General features: G+C 45.5%; 1 protein-coding gene across 1 annotated transcript in view; it reads left to right on the forward strand.

Moving 5' to 3' along the window:
* Window positions 1-20,687, forward strand: part of IGF1R (insulin like growth factor 1 receptor) — a 251,807-nt gene that overhangs the window by 213,675 nt on the left and 17,445 nt on the right. Inside the window, exons 8-16 of the mRNA XM_084817400.1 lie at window positions 2,367-2,605; window positions 5,702-5,869; window positions 8,267-8,471; window positions 11,478-11,764; window positions 13,326-13,462; window positions 14,313-14,472; window positions 15,051-15,156; window positions 17,922-17,992; window positions 19,330-19,559. Of these exons, the coding sequence (XP_084673526.1) occupies window positions 2,367-2,605; window positions 5,702-5,869; window positions 8,267-8,471; window positions 11,478-11,764; window positions 13,326-13,462; window positions 14,313-14,472; window positions 15,051-15,156; window positions 17,922-17,992; window positions 19,330-19,559 (1,603 nt within the window). The remainder of the gene's footprint in view (window positions 1-2,366; window positions 2,606-5,701; window positions 5,870-8,266; window positions 8,472-11,477; window positions 11,765-13,325; window positions 13,463-14,312; window positions 14,473-15,050; window positions 15,157-17,921; window positions 17,993-19,329; window positions 19,560-20,687) is intronic.

Below are 20,687 nucleotides of genomic sequence, written 5' to 3' on the forward strand. Positions count from 1 at the left end.
ACTGTGGTTCACACTTTAGTTTTTCCGTGTTGGCTGCTGTAATGCCCTTATTTGCGGTCTTCCTGTTTCCCATCTTCCATCTTTTTTTTCCTGTCCTTTACTCTGCTGCTCGGGGTTGTGTGTTTTTTTTGCTTCTCACTTTTACTCTTCTTTTTCCACCCTTAGCTTTCTTTTCCTTGACATTAATTTTCGATCCTTATATATATTCATACTCTCTGGGCTCCTGTTTATCATTTGTTGTTATTTTCGTGCTCCCATGTCTGCTTTAATGTTTGCTCTTCATAAACATAAGAGTTATTCATCTGCTGATCATCTTTTCACTTGGTTCTTGGGAGGCGGGGAGTATTCTCTTTACTGATGTTTTAGGTGGCCTTGTCACTTCTTGTATTTAAAAAACTCTGCAGTGCGCTCTGTGTGAGGGCCGTCTTGCCTGGTTCAGAAGAGACAGCTACTGCAGAATGAAGCAGCTGGGATGCTCACTGGGAGACCCCGGCTGTGCTCACATAAGACCTATGTTAAAAGAACTGCACTGGCTGCCTATTCGCTACTGAGCCACATACAAAGTCATATGGTTGTCATACAAAGCCCTAAACAATTGCTAGGATATCTAGCAGATCACCTTCCTTTTTATACACCTAGCCGACCTTTAAGATTGTCAGAGGAGGCCTTGCTGGTCATTCCAAAACAAACAGAATGTCGCCACGTAATACATCAACCGCAGGCCTTCTCTGTAGTGGCACCCAACTTCTGGAAAACCCTCCCCCAAGCAGTTCGGGAGGCAGAAAAAGTAGCATGTTTCAACCTCCTCCTGAAAATGCACTTGTTCACCGCCTTGTAATGAATCGTGCTGCTTGATCTTACTGTTCCTAGTATTGCTCTGTACTAGGGATGGGGCGGGTGCCCAATTCAGTCTGGGAATCCAGTGGACCCACTCCTGCCCGAGCCCCACCCGCTGAGCCCCTGCCCCTGCCTGCTCCCTGTCTCTGCTCAGCGAATGGTCTGCATTCACCCTGGCGGCCTCATCGAGCTTCTCGGTCATCATTTTTTGAGAAATCAAATGGCAGTCACAACAATGTGCATATTTGTGCACTTGCGAAAATGTGCACTTTTCCAAAAAATGCACATTTTCACACACACACTAATGTGCACCTTTGCAAAAATGTGCATTTTGCACTCGATAATATGCATGTTCACAAAAATGCGCCTTTTTTCAATCGCCGTTGGGTTTTTTTAAAATAATGGCAACTGCGGAGCTCAACGAGGCTGCTGGGGTGAGTGCGGGCTGCTCACCGAGCATGGGTGGGGCTTGAGTGTGGTCTGGGGACCGGTGAGCAGGGGCTGGATGGGCAGCCGGAAAACCCAGACGGGGCTGAGTTCACACATCCCTACTTTGTACTATTATTGTAATTGGAATTGTTTTTAATAATGTATTTTAAATGTGGCTTTAATATTTATATGTGAACCACTTAGGGATTTTATTATATTAAGTGTTATAGAAGTATCACAAGTAAATGAATAAATTATATAACTCCCATAATTTGCTACCCTGGGCCATGCTGCCTGGAGCTTATGGGAATTGTAGTCCAAAACATTTGGAGGGCCCAAGTTGCCTACCCCTGCTGTAGAATTTAATGAATGTATATCACATGTTCCTGCTAAAAATGGCACTCAAGGTAGCTAACAATAATAAAATACCAATAAAAAACAGATACACAATTAAAACATAAAAGCACAAGTAAAATGCATCAGATCGGGCTAGATTTAGGGTCTGTAGACCTTGGCAGAGCTGCTCTAGAGAAGGAATCCCGCCAGTTCTGGTTGGTTACTGTCATTTCCACATTGTGATCTGGCAATCTGAAGGGAGCAGCACAGACCCAAGAAGTGGTGTGTAAGAGCGAGAACGGAATTCCATATATTGATTTGAACTAATTATCCAATTCCTTGAGTGCAGGCTGCTAGTATACATCTTATTGATGAAGACAGAGTGGAAGGAACTCCTTCTTTGCTTTACGTCTGCTTTGGCCAGGGAGTGGCGGAATAGCAAACTGTTTGCTTGTGCTTTTGTTTAAAAAAAACATCTCCAGTTCGTAGGAAGGAAAAACTAGTATGGACTGCCCCTTTTGGAGCTCCCTTGTCATTTCAGTAACTGCAGAGGCTCCGTCTCCTAAATCTCACTGAAAATACAATAGAACTTGAGAAGCGAGAACTCTTTTAAGTGCTGGGATTCTCTGTCTTTATCCATCTATAAAAGCCAAAGTTTTATTATTATGAGTTTCATTGGGCCAGCATGAGAGATCCCCCTTGAAAGTTTTAAGAGCGGTTTTCTTAGAAGTAAAATTCACAGCCTCTTGGGTGGCCCGTTTCAGACCCTTCAAGAATGTGACGGAATATGATGGGCAAGATGCATGCGGGTCTAACAGCTGGAACATGGTGGATGTGGATCTGCCTCCCAATAAAGAGGACAACCCAGGGATTTTACTGCAGGCGCTTAAGCCGTGGACTCAGTATGCTATTTATGTCAAGGCTGTTATGCTCACCATGATGGAGAATTACCATGCCCATGGAGCAAAGAGTGAAATCGTCTACATCCGAACTAAAGCTGCAGGTAAGAAAACGTCATGGCGGCGCCCAGTCAAGGGAAATGGTTTTGTGTCTTCGTTAGATTGGCACTGATTTGGCAAAGAGGCCCATGTGCTCGGAAGATATTCATGATGTCTGCGGTGTAATTTAAGCTAGCAATAAATCTAAGTGTTTTGGCTTCGTTGGGTTTTGGCTACAGACATAGATACTGGGATGCAAGTCTGTTTTTTTCCTAGCAAGTCCCAATGGGACTTCCTTCTGAGTAAATGTGCCGTTAGCCTGTAGTTTGGCCATTTGTTTTGGAATAGGGACCTCTGCTCAGGTTTTTCAGCAGACAGCCAGAACATGCAGTTTGCAGTCTCATCCAAGCTTTGTTTAACTTGCGGATCCAGGGTTTTAAGTGGGAAAACATAATATACATGCAAAAGTGAGGAACAAAAATAGATGGTGTTGGGTTTTAAAACGGACCATGTTAATAAAGTATTTATTTATTTGTTTGTTACATTTATATCCCCCCTTTCCTCCAAGGAGCACAAGGCGATGTAGAATCATAGAATAGTAGGGTTGGAAGGGGCCTATAAGACCATCGAGTCCAGCCCCCTGCTCAATGCAGGAATCTTAAGTCAAAGCATCCCTGACAGATGGCTGTCCAGCTTCATCTTGTACATGATCCTCCCCCTTTCCATTTTATCCTTACAACAACCCTGTGAGGTAGGTTAGATTGCGAGCCAGTGACTGGCCCAGAGTCACCCAGTGAACTTCATGGCCAAGTGGGGACTAGAACCCACGTCTCCCCAGTCCTGCACATTCATCACTTGGTGTCCTTCTCTTGAACATTTAAATTGTTTCTATTGAAATGATTCCTGAATTTAGGTCATCACTTGGTGCTGCTGTCAATCAGTGACATACGAACTGGGTTCTTAGATGTCTGTGGCCCCCCGTGGTTCCCGAATGATTGGCAGGTGATGATTCAATAGCACTTTGCGGGACCATTCAAAACAATAGGGCCTGTATTGACAAGGTGATAGAAAAACCTGGATCCGTGGGGCTAGCTACCCTGAACTTGGGGAGGGTTTGGTGCTGAAGGAGAGGAATGAGGACTCAGGATGCAGCCACACCATGCAGGTAGGTTTTCAGTGGCAAGGGACGGCAACTGTATGGCCACTGAAACCCCTTGCCACTGAAGCCTACCTGCATGGTATGGCTGCATGTCGAGTCTGCATTGCTTCCCTTCCTTGTTTTGTTTTTTGGGATCTGCTTGTTAGCGTATCGGAAGGCTCCCACACACTGCTGATGGCTTCAACTCTGCCTTGCCCAACTTGGCTGGTGGCTGGCGATTATGGGAGTTGTAGTTCACACCTGGTTAGGAAAGCCTGCTTTAACTGTCCAGCGCCACTCCACCTAATTGCATCCAATGCAAGGGCTGTGTGGAGAGGTGATAATTGTCCCATCAAACACAGAGAAATACCCAACAGCATTTAATCTTCTTGAACAAAGTCTCTCTAATTGAGAGTGGAAATAGTATCTGATTCGGTAGCGGGCTTATGGATAGTCCTCCATCTGTATTGAGCCAGGGAGGGTGGATTAGTCCCTGATGTGCTGCAGACAGGGCTGTGTAAAGTCTGCATGCAGATAAATAACAAGTCACATTTTTACTGGAATCTTGAAATAAGAGGGTGTGATACTTCGGGGGTCTGAGTATTTCTTCTACTAATTCCCCCCCCCCCCAGCCTGCCCCATCCCATCCTATCTAGGCTAGTGGGACTTAAATAAATTATGCAGATTTGCACAACCAAGGTGCAGAGCAGGGCTGCTTTTAGCACAGAATGTTGTGTACTGAGCACAGATTATGCATATCCCTGACCATAATTAAGATAGCACGAGTTGCTTGTTTATTATCCTTCAGTATCTCTTGAATCCCAGTCTTCCATGGAAAGCTGAGAGTGGTTACATGGTGCTCCCAGTGGTCTCCCGTCCAGCTGCTGAGCCTCACTAATTCTATAGCGCTGGATGCTAGACAATTTACTAGGCTAACCTGCTTAGCTGGTTATGCCTTGGCGCCATGGTTCTGAAACTTCCTTCCTTCAAGGAACTCTTCGCCTATTTATTTATTTACTTACTTACTTACAATATTTATATACTGCTCCATGTCTAGAACAGATTTTGGCGCAGTGAACACAAACGATAAAACAGTAAAAGAATGAAAAGATTAAACCACCACATTAGAATTATGCTTGTTTAAAAAACACAACGCTGATAAAAACCGTAACTGGCCAATTAAGGAATGCTGGACTCCTGGAGCAGTGCTGTTTTCAGGAGGCAGCAGAAACAATGCTGTGTTGTTGCCTGCCTGACCTCCAGGGGCAGGGAATTCCAAAGAAAAGGGGCCGCCACACTGAAGGCTCTTCTCCTGGTAGACATAGGTCCATGTGGAACTGCCAGGAGCAAACATGTCCGTTGGTTTGCGAAGAATCTCTGTGGTTCCTGGGGGTCTTCTAAGTTGCATGCTTTCTTCATGTGGATGCTGACTAAGTCTCTGGGTCTGACCATTCTTCAGTGTGAAGAGAAGGCAGATCATCCTAGAAAGCAACAAAGACTCCCCTGTGGTTACATGTTGCTGGGGAGACAGTTGTAATGGGCAAACTGACTTCCATAGAAACTCAACTGGTTGTCGTGTTAAGGAATACCTGTTAAGTTTCCAAAGAACCTTGGGTTCTTGAAAACACAGTTTGCAGTCCGCTGCCTTTAAAGCAGTGTATTAGAATGGAAGACTTCAAGTTCTTTCTAGGCATACAATCCCATGTTGCTTTAAGGCAGGGGTGGGTTACCTTTGCCCATCCAGATTTGTTGGACTACAGCATCCATCACCCCTGACCATTGGCCAAACTGGCTAGGGCTGATGGGATCTGGAGTCCAATATCTGGAGGTCCACAGATTCGCCACCCCTGCTTTATAGGATGCTGAATTTTTGGTGCAACTTAAGTCTGATGTATGAGCAAGGTTATCGTCAATGGAACCAGTAGCTTTCTTAACTCTAAATGTGATTTAATTAGTTTCTGGGCAGGTTATGGGTGATTTGGAGAAATGCTTACAGTTCTCTTTATTTATGCTTTCCTCTCAGTACCCTCCATTCCTCTGGACGTCATCTCAGCATCCAACTCCTCCTCTCAGCTGATTGTGAAATGGAATCCCCCCACCCACCCAAACGGCAACCTGTCCTACTACATTGTGAGATGGCAACAGCAGCCTCAGGACAGTTACCTTTATAGGCACAACTACTGCTCCAAAGGTGAGGCCGACGTTGACACGCACTTGCGTGTTTTTACAGGGCTCCTTCTCACCTTAGCACTTGCAAATTCCTAAATTTGCATAGAAGATGGAGCTTTTCACAATTCCAACTGCAAGTTACTGAGCCGGTTTGCACAACATGACAGCTCACAGAGGGTTAATTTACCCTTGAGGAGCTACGCCGCATCCTGGCCACCATTATGAATCTGCAGCCTTCGATCAGGGGTTGTCGTGTGCTACGAGCCCAGCCGGCAGGGGTTATTTGAGGGTTAAACAACCCTCACATAGCCCATGGTCTGTTGTAGGGTTATGTAGGGTTTAACCCTCCAATAACCCACACTGTCCAGATTCAGACAACATGACAACCCCCGATTGGAGGTTGCATATTATTTATTTATTTCATTTCATTTCATTTCTATACTGCCCAATAGTTGAAGCTCTCTGGGCGGTTCACAAAAATTAAAACCAAAAAGCACACAGTATTCATAACGGCAGCTGGCACATGACGCAGCTCCTCAAGGGTAAATTAACCCATGATGGGCTGTTGTGTCATGCGAACCACGTCACTGAGGCTTGGTTTACACCTGGAGCCCAATGAGGTGGTAGACTGGACCCCTCCTTTCTGCAGGTGGTGGATGCTGCATTTGAATACTCCCCCATTTTAAAAAACAAAACAGAAACCACTGTGTACGTTAAAAAAAGAAAAGAAAAGAAAAAAGCCCTAGCCCATGAGAGAAGGAGAGATTCTAGTTTGGGCTGGCAGGAAGTTCTTTACATAGGGGAGCATTCAGAAGTGTGATTTCTTCCACCCGAAGGCCGAAGTGGTATAGTCAGTTCTACTACTTTGGCTTGACTATCCCATTCCATTGTGTTTGAAGACCAGGCCTCAGTCTTCAGTGGCCATGTCATAACAAGCAATGTGCATGTAATGTGCTTATTGTGATAAAATGGGTGCCACTGAAGGCGAAAAAAACACATGGTGGTTAACAAGGTTATGACTGAGCTCTCCTAGGTTGACCTGGAGCGCGATTCTTTTCACCCTCCTTGGCTGTTGGTGTTGCAGTTGTTGCACCATCCCACCTCTGTCCTAGCTACATTGATGTCCAGCCTTTTAAAGCCAGGACATTTGGGCGCAATTTGGATAATCCCGTGCTGCTCTTTGTAGCCAGAGAAGCGGCAGCGCAGGGGTGTAACTTGGTACTGGAGCATATACTTTGCAGGCAACAGGACTTAGGCTCAACCTCCCCTGCATCTCCAGGTAGGGCTGGGAAAGACCCCTGGGGAGGAGCTGCCAGTCTGTGTAGACAATACTGAGCAAGATGGACACATATAAAGCAGCTCCCCCCCCCACCCCAATTTAATGTTATTTTGAAATAAAGTTAACAAAATAAAGGCAACAAAAAGAACAAAAGGACATACATAATAAGAAATCAAAATGACCAAAGAAACAAGGGAATTCAGTAATTATAAATCTTAGTCTATAACTGATATGCTTGAGGAACATCTACAGTAAAACGTCCTAATTAGGAGCACAATACCTAGCTACAGTAAAAATGCAAGTTATGCACATATTAAAAGAGCATGTGCGAGTGGATGTCATTCTGTGTATATGTGTATTAATCCAAAAAAATATAAGCAACTGTACTTGGTTGGAATTTTTTCATAAATTTAAAGAGCTTCAACACAGGAAATGAATGGAAGCCATGGTGCCATAATACATTCTTCAAGGTAGGATTCCTTGCTCGCAGCACTTGCTGAGTAGGTTCATTCATACTGATAATCTCCCAAATTTTATCAATCCATTGCTCTGTAGTTGGTTGCTTTGGAGACTTCCAGTTACAGGCTATACATGACTTTGCAGCTGTCTACAATTGCTCAAGAAGGTCTTTATGCAGGAATCCAGGATCCTTAGGTTCAAAAAGATGACGCAGCCTTGCTTTAGGAGCTACCAATGGTCTAACATGAAGAAATTCCTGACAGTAATCAGCAACCATGTTCCAAAACTCCCGCACTGTAGAACTTTCCCACCAAAGATGAAAATGTGAACCAATATAACCACACCCCTTCCAACAATATTGACTATAATTTGCATGTGTTGGGTGAAGCCTTGGAGGAGTGACGTTCCACCTACTCAGAAGCTTCCTTGGTTCCAAAGTGTTTCTTCTTTCCTGGCTGTAAAAGGCAGAGTGGGATGCGTTCCCGCCTGCCCACACACCCCATGGTTTCCTGTTCTCTGCCCCTACTTCCTTTAAACTCCCTTCCACGCATGGCTTCTACCACATTGTGTGGTAGAGAAGCAGCTTGCCGTACATTCAGAGCCTCTTTGATACGGGCGTCATAAGGGAGATTCTTCTGCAACCACTAATATTTTGCACACCTCTCTTTTTTTCTTTTAAAGATAAAGTCCCGATTAGGAGATATGCTGATGGGACTATTGATACTGAGGAAGCGACTGAACCCACCAAGCCCGAGGGTGCTGGGGGAGAGAAGGGACCTTGCTGTGGCTGCCCGAAAACAGAGGCAGAGAAGCAAGCTGAGAAGGAGGAGGCAGAATACCGGAAGGTCTTTGAGAATTTTCTCCATAATGCCATCTTTTTGCCCAGGTGAGGTGGTTGCTTTCCGGCACCCCTTGTGCAACCAGTGGGGTCCAAGGCTGTGGTGGCTATTTTGCCAGGTGCAGAAATCATTTTTTGTTTTGTTTGTATTTTAAAAATTGATACGCCGCCTTCATTGCAGCTGATTCCAGAGCCGTTTACACATTTATCTATCTTTTATTTAAAAAAAAGACTTAAAAATGTAAGTTGCCTTTTTTTTTTAACAAAGGCATCTAAGAAATCTAAATAATAATAGTAATAATAATAATGGTAATAATATAGTGATGACGATAATGGTGATAATAAATGGGCAATAAATTAATATGTGATGACGTCATTAACAAGCAGCAGATGACGTGTAAATCAAACAATACTTCAAATGCCTGAGCAAACTAATGTTTTAGCCTGGTGCTTAAAAGATATTGGTGGTGCCAGGTCAGCCTGTTGTGGGAGGTCTTTCCACAATTGGGGTGCCACCACCAAAAAGGCCCCCCCTCTATAGTTGACATCATGAATATGAACCTGAGCACACTCTGGGAGAGAGTGGAGGACAGGAAGGCCTGGCGTGCTATGGTCCATAGGGTCACAAAGAGTCGGACACGACTGAACGACTGAACACGAACAACAATAGTTGACATCAGTCTCATGACCTCAGATGGAAGAGTCACTCAGAGAAGGATGTAAGCATTGCCTTACAGCATGGGCAGGTTGCTTCAGGAGGAGGTGCTCCATCTGGCCTTTGGGTCCCAAGTCTTTAAAGGTAAGGACCAAGTACTTTGAATTAGGCTTGGAAATGAAAAGGCACCCAGTTAACCACAGCTAAAACTGGCAGAATAGGAGCAGTTCAGCCATTTGTAAAGTGCATCAGCTCTACACGCTAGCTCTGCCTTCCTTCCAGCATTTCTGTCACCGTTCTCCATGTGCAGAGGGCCGCTAACTATAGGACGCTCCCTGTAAGTTCGAATCCTTCGTTTTCTGGAGCCTCCGTGGGTAGAGTCTGCTTTAGACAGACAGTCAGCCTAGGTGGCAGGGGTGAGAACAAGGACTGAAGAGGGGCAGAGTTGGTGCGCTCGTCCGCCCTCCCCCTCCTCATGTGTAGAGCCTGTACACTTTCAAAGAGTCGAACCTGGCTAAAATCTGAATGAAAATTCTGCAAGCCAAGCCTGTTTCTGATGCTCCCCGCCCCCAAAGAGGGGGTGTTAAAAGTTTTGCAGTTTTGTTTCTTCTTGCGCGAAAGATCCCCTGCCAGCCCGCACTCCTTTGCCAGGCACCTTCTAGGACCTTTCTGACCATTGCCCCTTGGCAGAGTCCATGACAACCTAAGCAATTTTTCATCCCTACGAGTTTCACAGATTAGCAGCCTGTGGATTTCCTCATTGTTTTCTTCAGAACAGTTTAACCGATGCCTAAATGACTCAGCAAATACTTTGCCTGGCTTTAGGGAGATTTGAAAAGCACTACAGTAATTAACATTGCTACAGAAAATATTTGTTTTTAAGGCTTCTGAGTTGGGTAGCAAAACGTGATAACTAAAACCATGTTTTTAAAAGCCTATTCGCCTTGCCTTACCTTAACCCAGGCCCAGAGAAAACCACCTTGTAGATTTGGTCGTAAGTGCATTCTCCTGGTTCCCCCCACTTTTCCTTCCCTTTCTGGTCTCCTCCTCTACTTTTCATTGTTCTGGGCCACTCAGTTTGCTCCCTTTCCTATCCCTGCTGTGCATTTTAGGAACAAAGTCAGCCTTGGCTCATCACTGACATCAGGGCAGTTCTGCCAATCGTTGTTAGAAGCTTTCATGCACCATGGAATACCTTTGCTCATTGCGATATAGATTTCATAGTTCAGCAAATCTTTTAATTATGAAGCTGTATGTATATGGGGTGAGGCTACTTTCTCCAGTATGTATTGGGGAGGAGAGAGTAAGCAAACACAGTAAGCAGCTTGACCCTAGGGGGAGCGGTAGCAAGTTATTAGCAATCTTGACATTCTGTAGAGGGGAAAGCATAAGTGGGAACGATTTGCTAATGTGAGTCTTGACTGCCTCTGCTTATTTCCTCCTCTTTGCTCAGCTTGCGTTCATAATTGGTGTATTTTTCTTTTCAGTGCTGTAAGAGCTGTAGTGGCTAAGCTTCATGGCTTGTAACAAGCTGAACAGTTAAAGTGACTGTTAAGAACCCCAAATGTCAGAGAAATGTGAGATTATGACCTGGTTGAGATTTCTCCATGGGATCCATTTTAGCAACTTTTTGCACACGTCTGTCTCCCCCCCGCCCCCCATTGCTTCCCCTCCACCCCCAAGGGATAGAACAATTCTTGTGTCAACACAACCCCCATTAGATGGTGTTTTGTGTTTCTGGCTTTTGCTAAAGTCTGCATTGTGAAAGCAGCAAAGACTCCTAAATAAAAGCTTTTGCGTGCGTGCGTGTGTGTGTGTGAGAGAGAGAGAGAGAGAGAGAGGGAGGAGGCGCGGAGGAAGGGGGAGAGAAAGATAGACATCACAGGATTAGTGATCTAGTCCCAGCTATCGAAGATAGGTTATCCTCTGCCTAAGGCATTGCTAGGACATCTCTGACCATCCGTCTCTTTCATGGAAAGGGATCCAGCTCTTATTGTATGGCTTGTCCTGCTGCTGAACTTCACCTGAAGTTTGAAGTAACTTTGCTTTCTCACAGTTACATTTGCATTGCCGTTTGACCTAGCTGTCTCCTTTCTGTTTCTCTTTCCAATGAAATGTCTTAATGAGGCCTGGATGTGTCACCAATATGTAATTTGACTCAGGAGTGACACTACCTATAACACAGGGTTATTTTGACATGGGGGTTATATACGAGGTTGGGACATCTGTCTTTAGCATATTAATATATTTTATTATTACTCTTGCCCTGAAAAAATCGAGGCTTTTGGCTGCAAACTTGAGCTTCTGGCACTTTGAAACACCCCCACTCCCACTCCCACCCCTGTGCTTAAACCTGTACACATCCCACTTCTATGGGCTTTTCTTGTTTTCCTATTTAGGCCTGACCGGAAGCGGAGGGACTTGTACCGAATAGCAAACACAACCTTTTCCAGTAAGAACAGGACCATGACAGGCCCAGAAGAGTTCACCAACACATCGGACACAGAGGAAAGCGACTTTGAGTTCCTCTTCTCAGAAGCCAGAGTGGAAGGCAGGGAGCGGACACTCATCTCCCACCTACTGCCTTTCACACTTTACCGTATCGACATCCACAGCTGTAATCATGAAGCAGCACTGCTGGGCTGCAGCGCTTCTAACTTCGTCTTCGCCAGAACCATGCCAGCAGGTACAGTCTCCAAACCTTACTTGCATCCTGCCCCATTTCCTTAAATGAATGGTATGTTTTTAGGGGGGTGGGATTTTTTCCTTTCTTTGCACTGAAAGCACCTTACGCATAAAACTTGATGCAGCATCATAATCATCAGGTGATAAATTTACAAGTAGTTCAGGCAGGGAAAGGCACCAGTTTGATATGGGGGACATCCAAAAGACTAGAAAGGGCTTCAGTAGAATGGCTGAGCATTGGTAACGGGGTCCACAAAATCGCTTGCTACGGCAGGTGTTCCTCTCCACTCTTGCAAGAGCTTGCGGTTGGCTTGGAGAGTGCGTGTGCCTTCCCGACAATCGCACTGTATTTCAGAGGATCTCTGAGTGCCTCCAAAGTGCATCGCACCAAACCTTTGTCCCATTCCTGAGCCTGGACCTGGAGTGAGGAATTATCTTTGACTGTGTGCTGAACTGCAGAGGCACTCAAGAGTGGCACCTGACGCCCCTGCAAATCGTAGGACAGCCAGAGTCACACAGACTTCAGCTGGTGACCAAGGCTAGGCAAAACCTCTGGATCTCTGACTCTCAGGTTTCGTTAGGAACTTTATTCCACAATGTGGAGGCCACCACCAAGAAGGCCCAGCTCCCAGCATCCCGTAGGCCAACCTTTCCAAACCTGGTGCCCTCCAGATGATTTGAATAATAATTCCCAGAATTCACAACCACTGGTCATGCTGGCAGGGTTTGATGGGAGTTGAAGTCCCAAAACATCTGGAGGGCACCAGGTTTGGGGAACGGTGCTGTAGACCTAACTTCCCCAAGCAAAGGGACCTTGAACAGGCTCTCCCTAGCAATTTTCAGGATAAAGAGCTTTCTGCTAAGGATGCATGTGTGTTGCACTCCTTTTGCGCGTGCTCCTGCAGTGTACCTGATTGTAGTATTGGTGCAGGCAGCAGTCTAGCAGAGCCAGGGCTCACAGGAATGCAGCATCGGCACTTTTTTATTAGCAGGGATGCTGATGTCATTTACATCCCCCTCAGAATTCCCTTTTCTCTCTGAGCTTAGCTGCAATTCTCACAGTAGCTGGGGGAGAAATGAATTTACCAAACAACAATATATTGTCCCCTGCTGTAATGAAGAGTATTTTGGAGTGGCCTGGTCTTGAAGGGGCAATTAAGACCCATTAGCTTGACAAAAGACCTGCTCCTGGTGGAGTTCCTTATGGATCATACAACTGTCTGCGTTTTTGGACTATCCTTGGGGCAGAGATATGGGGATTCTCATGATGAGTGCCTGTAGTTCAAAGTTCACCACTGGGTGTGTGGCTAGCTATTTGTGGTGAGCACCAGGGGGGAGGGGGCGGAATGTGCCTAGGAAAAGATGTACTGTTGTTCCCTGCCATGCTGCATAGACTACAACACCCATTCAAGAGCATGTCTCTCCCTTCCTTCCTTCCTTCCGGGGTGGGGGCGCGGGTAAAGGTGTGACACTTGATCCAACTCTGCTTGGAGGTATGCAAGCTTAGTGAGGTCTTCCACACTTGTCTTGAATTACATGAGCTCTTGCACATCTTTCCACAGAAGGAGCTGATAACATTCCAGGAGCAGTAGCATGGGAAGGGAAGGAAGAAAACACGATATACCTGAAGTGGCCGGAACCTGTTAACCCCAATGGGTTGGTTTTGATGTATGAAATCAAATATGGGCAAAATGGAGAGGTAAGGAGGACTGCAAGCCTTTTCATTTGACTCTTTTGCAGACGTCATGTGCTTGTGTGTGCTCATGGCTATAATTCTTCTGCAAACAAAATTAGGAGAAAGACCATAGTTCAGTGGTAGAGCTTTGCTTGCAGTACATCCCACATTTAATTCCTGGCATCTCCAAGTAGGGCTGGGTAAGACTCCTGTGTGAAACCCTGCTGAACAACTGCCAACCTTCTGCAACCTGTCAGCCTTCCACAACCTGGATCCCTCCAGCTTTTTTCGCCTACAACTCTGATCAGCTCCAGCCAGCATAGCCGATGGTCAGGGATTATGGGAGATGTAGTCCAAAATGTCTGGAAGCATCCAGGTATGGAAAGGCTGGTGAAGACAATACTGAGTTAGATGGACCAATGGTCTGAGTCAGTATAAAGCGGCTTCCTAAGATTCCTGTGAAGTCTGCAAGAAAACACACCTTTGTGGGGAAAAAACAAGTTTCGATTTCTCATGGCCAAGGAGCAAAGCTTAGGAACATTTGGATAACATTGTCTCTCTCATACTGCTGATGTATACTTTAAACTGGATAGTCTAATGGAGTATTGGATTTGCTTTTAAGTGAGCGTTCTGTATTACAAGTGAGTATGTGTTTGTTTTTTCTTTTCTATAATGGCCAATACTTTGCAAGATTGCTCAGTTCTTTGTATTTTTGAAAACAAATGTCAATAATAAGAGGTTTAAGAGAAAAATGTTTGCCATGGTAGCTGGAGAGGGTTCAGTAGAAACCAGAGCCACTGGTTTGAATTCTCTGAACACACAAGATGGAGGAATAACTATTAGTTTAACCCCTCCTCCCCCCCCCCTTTTGTAGGAAAAGCGGGAATGTGTTTCCAGGCAAGAATACAAGAAACTTGGAGGAGCGAAACTGACACATCTGAACCCTGGAAATTATTCTGTTAGAGTGCAAGCTACTTCTCTGGCTGGGAACGGATCCTGGACTGAGCCAATCTCATTCTATGTCCAACCCAAACGTAAGAATTTTCTACATGGGGGGAGGTGGTTGCAGTGGAACGTAGTTGGTTATCTCCCCCCCCCCCCCCATTTGATGTATTCCTTAGATTTAAGGTTTTTACTGGGGTTCTGTACAACCGTGGAGGATGGGTCTCTTCTTAGATATTTAGCCAGAATTGCTTGGAATAGAACGTTTTGTGTTTAGAAGCAGTGTGTTTCTGATTGCCAGATGCAGAGTGCTGTGTCTGTCTTTTGCTGCTTTTGAGCTTTTTGCAGGGGTGGGGGTGTCTGAGTAACCACCATCAGAAGAAGAATGCTGTGTTACGTGGATCTTCGAAAACAGCAGTAGGCAACCTGATACCCTCCAGATGTTTTGGACTACAGATTCCATAATCCCTTATCACTGCCAGGCTGGTTGAGGTTTATGGGAGTTGTAGTCCCACACCTCTGGAGTTGCACCAGGCTGCCTACCACTATTTTAAAAAGTCTGATCTGGCATGTCAATTTGTTTTGGAGAGATGTCTGACTGGGCAGTACAAATGATACAGGGACATGAATAATCACTTTTTAATTTATTTACTTCTTTTGATTGCTGCAGCACCAGACTACGGGAATTTCTTGCATTTAATCATTGTTCTCCCCATCGCGGTCCTGCTGATTGTCGGAGGACTTCTCATCATGTTGTATGTCTGCAACAAGAAGAGGTGAGGCCTAATACGTGGGGGCTGTTGCTTAGGAACAGAGGTGAATTCAGTGCAGACTTACTGGTTCAACTCAATTTGAAGTTGATTTTGATAGACAGGATCACAAGGCGGAGCATTTAAAAAAATACTTGATGTTTTAACAAAATTACACTGCTGACCCAAAAAAGAAAAGCAGATGCATATATAGATGACCACTGATATTTAAGTAAGTGTGTGTGTGTGTGTGTGAGAGAGAGAGAGAGACAGAGAAAGAGAGAGAGGTTATTACAGAAGTGGTATGTCCCTTCTGCCCCTTTTTTTCTTTTATATATTATCTATTTTACCATTTCTAATGATCTCCCTGATTTTTCTCATCCATTCTTTTTAATTGGGGCCATTACTGCTTTCCACTGTTGCAAAAATTAGCCTTGCTGTTGCTGTGACATAGAATTTCTCTTGTTAACTTGCTGGCATCACTTACTTCCACATAATTAAATCATCAGATTCGGGTCTCCTGGTATCTTTTACAGTTATCATTTTTTCACTTGCATTGAATGCAGTTACCCCAAAGTCATGGCTTTCTTAGAACATCACTACAAGAGCAGTCCTGTGCCCCCTAGACAGCACACCATGAGAGGCAATGAGCAGGAGGAGGTGGGGTCTGGGGAGTATGAACTAATAGACGCCAGATGCAGAACAAAGAGAGAGAAGGCTGGGGCGGAACTTAGACGGTCTACCCGATTGGCCTTGCGTGAAAAGCTGTGTGTAGAGGCCTCAGAGAAGAGAGGGATCTCCCCTCCTTAAGTTAGGCTAGTCAGACCGCCTCCCTCTTCAAACAGAGGGCAACTCTCATAACTTCCTTTTGAATCCCCTGAAGGCATTCCTTTGTAGACTGAGAGTCACTGAGAATTTGCATCTGTATGACCCTGTGGAGTAATGAAGCCTCTCGTCTGTGTATGTTTGGGCTTAGAAGTAAAGTGGGGGCTAAAGGAATCCTGACGTGGGGGGACATAGGATTGTTTGGTTTCTGGGATCTGAGGTCGAAAACAGGGCTCCAACCTCAGGGGCCAGAAACTGCGCTCCCCCTCACGTAGCCAGTTCGGTTCTGGCTACGCCTCCATGCTCAGAAGCAGAGTACAGAGATGGGGGAAAGGGGGTGGTCCCGGGGGTGGGGAGGGGACCAGGGAAGCTGTGTTACGCAGCTTCCTATGCTCGTCCTGGCCTCCTTCCCTCCTGCTCAGTAGTGCCGCAATGCAGGGCAGCTGGAACACAGAGGCGATTCTCTGGCCGCCCTGCATTGGGCACTCTGCATCCTCTGACTTTGGAGGCTACTGACGATCTCTATAGGATTACGCCTTACAGGTGATAAAAAATATCTTTAGGCACCATCAACGTCTGTTTTTTCTATTATTTGTTAAGTAAGTCTTGCACAGTTTCCTGGCTGTGATAGACCAGTGTAGTGCTGAGTTTCGGAGTAGTACTGTGGAGAACCGAGTTCAAATCCTCCACTCAGCCCTACTCTTTAGTGGGGGGAAAACTGTAAGGTGGGGAGAACCTAGCATGAAGATGGAGCAAGTTCATGGAATATTGACTGACAGTTGTTGGCGGGGGAGTGGACAGAAACTAGGGGAAGGAGATTACATGCGGTGGAGTATCCTAGAAGAAGGTATGGCTAGCTGGCACCCTGAACAGGAGCTCTCCACCCCGCAGCATTTTGTTGCCTGTCCCATATGTTTTTTCTAATATTTATAGTACTGTCATTAATACTCTAATATTCGGACATATGGAAAATGTGGAACTCCCTGAGTAGAAATGGGTGGGGGTTGTTTCAGATCTTGTGCCTGGATAATGTCTTAGATAATAAGCAGCGCTGAAAAAATTGTGAACAGCTTAGCTGCAATACATATGAGGAATTAAAGTGCCCCCTCCCAATTGATTATTGCTTTCTGACGTGTATTGTGATCGTCTTTGGAACTGGAAACTGGACTGGAAACAAAGCCCTATGAGGAGAGGCTGAAAGAACGGGGCATGTTTAGCCTTGAGAAGAGAAGACGGAGGGGAGATAGGATAGTGCTCTTCAAGTACTTGAGAGGTTGTCAGAGAGAGGAAGTTCCAGGATCTCTTCTCCATCATCCCAGAGTGCAGGTCACAGAATAATGGGCTCAAGTGACAGGAAGCCAGATTCCAGCTGAACATCAGGAAAAACTTCCTGACAGATAGAACAATGCAACAATGGAACCAATGACCTAGGGAGGTGATGGGCTCTCCCACACTGGAGGCATTCACGACGAGGCTGGACAGCCATCTGTCAGGGATGCTCCAACTTGGATTCCTGCATTGAGCAGGGGGTTGGACTCGATGGTCTTACAGGCCCCTTCCAACCTTACCATTCTATGATTCTGTCTTTTTTCTTGTACTCATTTGGCACTTTCCTGTCAGTCACTTGAGTAAGTGGCGGAGGGCAAATCCCCTTTGTGTTCATTTTGCTGCTGCCACCTGACCCAGCTATTCTCTTGTCTTCCTTTTCGTTTTGGGATTCATTCAGTGAATACGCAGTGAATGTTTAAGGGATCTGTCATTGAGCATAGGTACGTGTGGGAAGTAACTCAGCTGATACCTAACACCTTCAAGAGAACCTGCCAAATGCTGCTGTTAGGGTGCGTGTGCGTGTGTTAAAAGCAAGTCCCGGAACAGAGCTCAAAGTGAGAGAACCAAAATAGAGCGAAATGTTGCTGTTTTTGGAGATGGGTGTTGAAGTGAGGAAATACCCTCTTGTATTTTAACAGGAACAGTGACAGGCTTGGAAATGGAGTACTTTATGCTTCTGTGAATCCCGAATATTTCAGCGCTTCAGATGGTAAGTCAGTCCTTCACCTTCTGATGATCTCTTTTAATGGCTAGGTGTGTTAGATAATACTTGAACTATTCAAGTTTTTTCTTCAAAGCACAATGCTTTCAACTAATAAATGATAGAGCTGCCCTGTGGCAGCCAGGCCTCTTGCTTCTGTTAGGGGTTCAGGCGATCTTTTATCCAGAGGTGGTAGAGAAAAGCAAACGGAGGTAAGCCCCACTTTCTCATTTTTCCTTGCTATAATTCAGGCAAGGTCACCTGTGTCTTCAGCCAACAACCATTTCCCTCTATTCTTTGTCATCTGTTTCCCTCTCTTGCACTTATATCAGGCTTTTTGGTTGTTGTTGACCTGTAATGTAGGTTGCACCCTCCAAACTGTAAGCTGGGCATTTATAAGTTACACACTTGGATTTCATTTTGGGGCAAGCGGTTCAACTGGTATCCAAGAACATAAAAACGTGTGCATTTTGGAGTTGAAATCTTGATCGTGTTCTTGAAGTCAGGAATGTGTGTGTGTGCGCGCAGGGTGGTGGTGGTGGTGTCGCTTGCTTTTAAAAAAATGTGTCTGCAGGACAGATGACTAGCTGAAATGTGCTGATCAGGTGACTGTAAATGAATATGGTTCATGGTGAATTAAGTTCTGGCTGTTGAAAGCACCCATACATCACGACTGAAAAATAGACGTGGCTTTTAACCACATTATTCCCTACTTAAAACATGCATATCGGATACTAAGTGGAGTGTTCTTTTCCTTTCCTAAGGCTTCCTTTACGTTGTACCAACCTTCCCAGCCTGTTGCCTTGCAAATATTTTGGACCTCAACTCCCATTATCCCCAGCCAACTTGACCAATGGTTGAGAGTGATCGGAGTTGTAGTCCAAAAAAGCTGGAGGGTATCAGGCTGGGAAAGGCTGCATCATACCATGCTACTTTGCCTGCCACGCCAAGTGCTGAAAATATTGGCCTTGTGCCCTTTTCCCCGGGGCATTCAGCTAATTCTCCACATTACTTTGTGTCTGCCTCCCCCCGCCCCCAATGGGTTCATGGCCTACTTCAACCCTAGAACTCATGTATCCTTGGGCATGATGTTTTGTGTCAGGCCCTGTACCCAATCTTGCAAAATTGGGGCAACATCAGGGCCGAGCAACATACAGCAGGGCCGAGGAACATAAAGATTACCCATCATTAAAACATTAATGTAATGATCAAAATAATTTTCAGAGCATGACATCCAGAGCTTTGTAGTATGTTAGCATTGAAGAGGAAGTTATTTTCATTCCATTCACTTTTACTGAGGCTGCAGTTCAAAACAGCTTGTGAAACGGTTGTTTGTGTTTTTGCAGTGTACGTGCCAGATGAATGGGAAGTGCCCCGGGAAAAGATTACCATGTGCCGAGAATTGGGGCAGGGCTCTTTTGGAATGGTGTACGAGGGGATAGCAAAAGGTGTGGTTAAGGATGAGCCAGAAACCAGGGTGGCCATCAAGACGGTCAATGAGTCAGCAAGCATGCGGGAACGGATCGAGTTTTTGAACGAGGCTTCAGTGATGAAGGAGTTCAACTGCCATCATGTCGTAAGTTGCTAAACCATGCAGAGCTCTAAATTGCCAGTGTGGGCACTGCTGTCCTCTTTCCCCCCTCTCCTCCCCCCCACACCTCTTATTAGAACACTGAAAAATACTGTTTTGCACAGGAAAACCAGAGCACTTCTTTTCCTTCATTGTGTCTTGGTATAGGACCTGAATAGATATAGACTACGATAATGAGAGATTCTCTAGAAATAGAAATCTATTGATAAATGATAGATTAAGCTGCTAAAATTGAGATGCACTGCCATTCCTGCCTCAGTTCCACCTTTTCCCCAGCCTCCACCTCTGAAACTGAGAAACAAAGCCCTCAGGAAATGCCTGCTTTCACCTGGATCAGTTGTTCCCACTGACACCCAAGCTTTAGCCTTTTACTCTCTCTGGGTTTCAGAGAAACTCAGTAGGCTCAATTGGTTCTCTCAACCCACTGGAGGAGAAGTAACCAGGAAATAGATTTAATAATGGTAGAGTAACAGTTCAATCAACACACTTGTCAGGGTGGAAACTGAGCCCATAGAGCCCCAAAGCACTTCTGATTCTGAGGAGGAACAGCAATCCGTGGGAGAGGAGCTCGCTCATCTCTCACAAGCACAGCAGCCGGCAGAGATTCCTCCTGCCAGCATTCCTGGGATAGATAGTGACCCTGGCAGTGAGAGAGCGCGGGAGGGGGGCTTGCTGGACGCTCGGTGCAGACACAGGGAGTGGCGACAAATGGAGGGCGCCGAAAGAAGGTGCTCTGCTCGTTTGGCACTCAAACAGCGGTCGCGTCCCGAGGACACAAGGGAAAGAGGGAGGATCTCTCCCTAGCCCATAAGTTCAGGGTCTTCCCGTGGTTCCCCTTCAAATGGGGACCAACTGCCTTACCTGGAGCTTAGGCTACTCTGCTATCTAAGAGTCATAAAGGAATAAAGCCTTGGAAAGAATCCTTGTCGTCTGTGTCCTGAGTTGGCTATTGGAGGGGACTGCAAGAGGCAGCTAGGGCGCTCCTGACAACACGGGAGTCTGTATTTAAAAACAAAAACAAACAAAAGATGTATTTGTAACACAAAGGGTTATGTGATATTATTTATTTATTTATTTCATTTCTATACCGCCCAATAGCCGAAGCTCTCTGAA

This window comes from Heloderma suspectum, chromosome 11 (assembly GCF_057233095.1).
Source record: "Heloderma suspectum isolate Gila_16-S chromosome 11, 16-S_ref, whole genome shotgun sequence".
Taxonomy (NCBI): Eukaryota; Metazoa; Chordata; class Lepidosauria; order Squamata; family Helodermatidae; genus Heloderma; species Heloderma suspectum.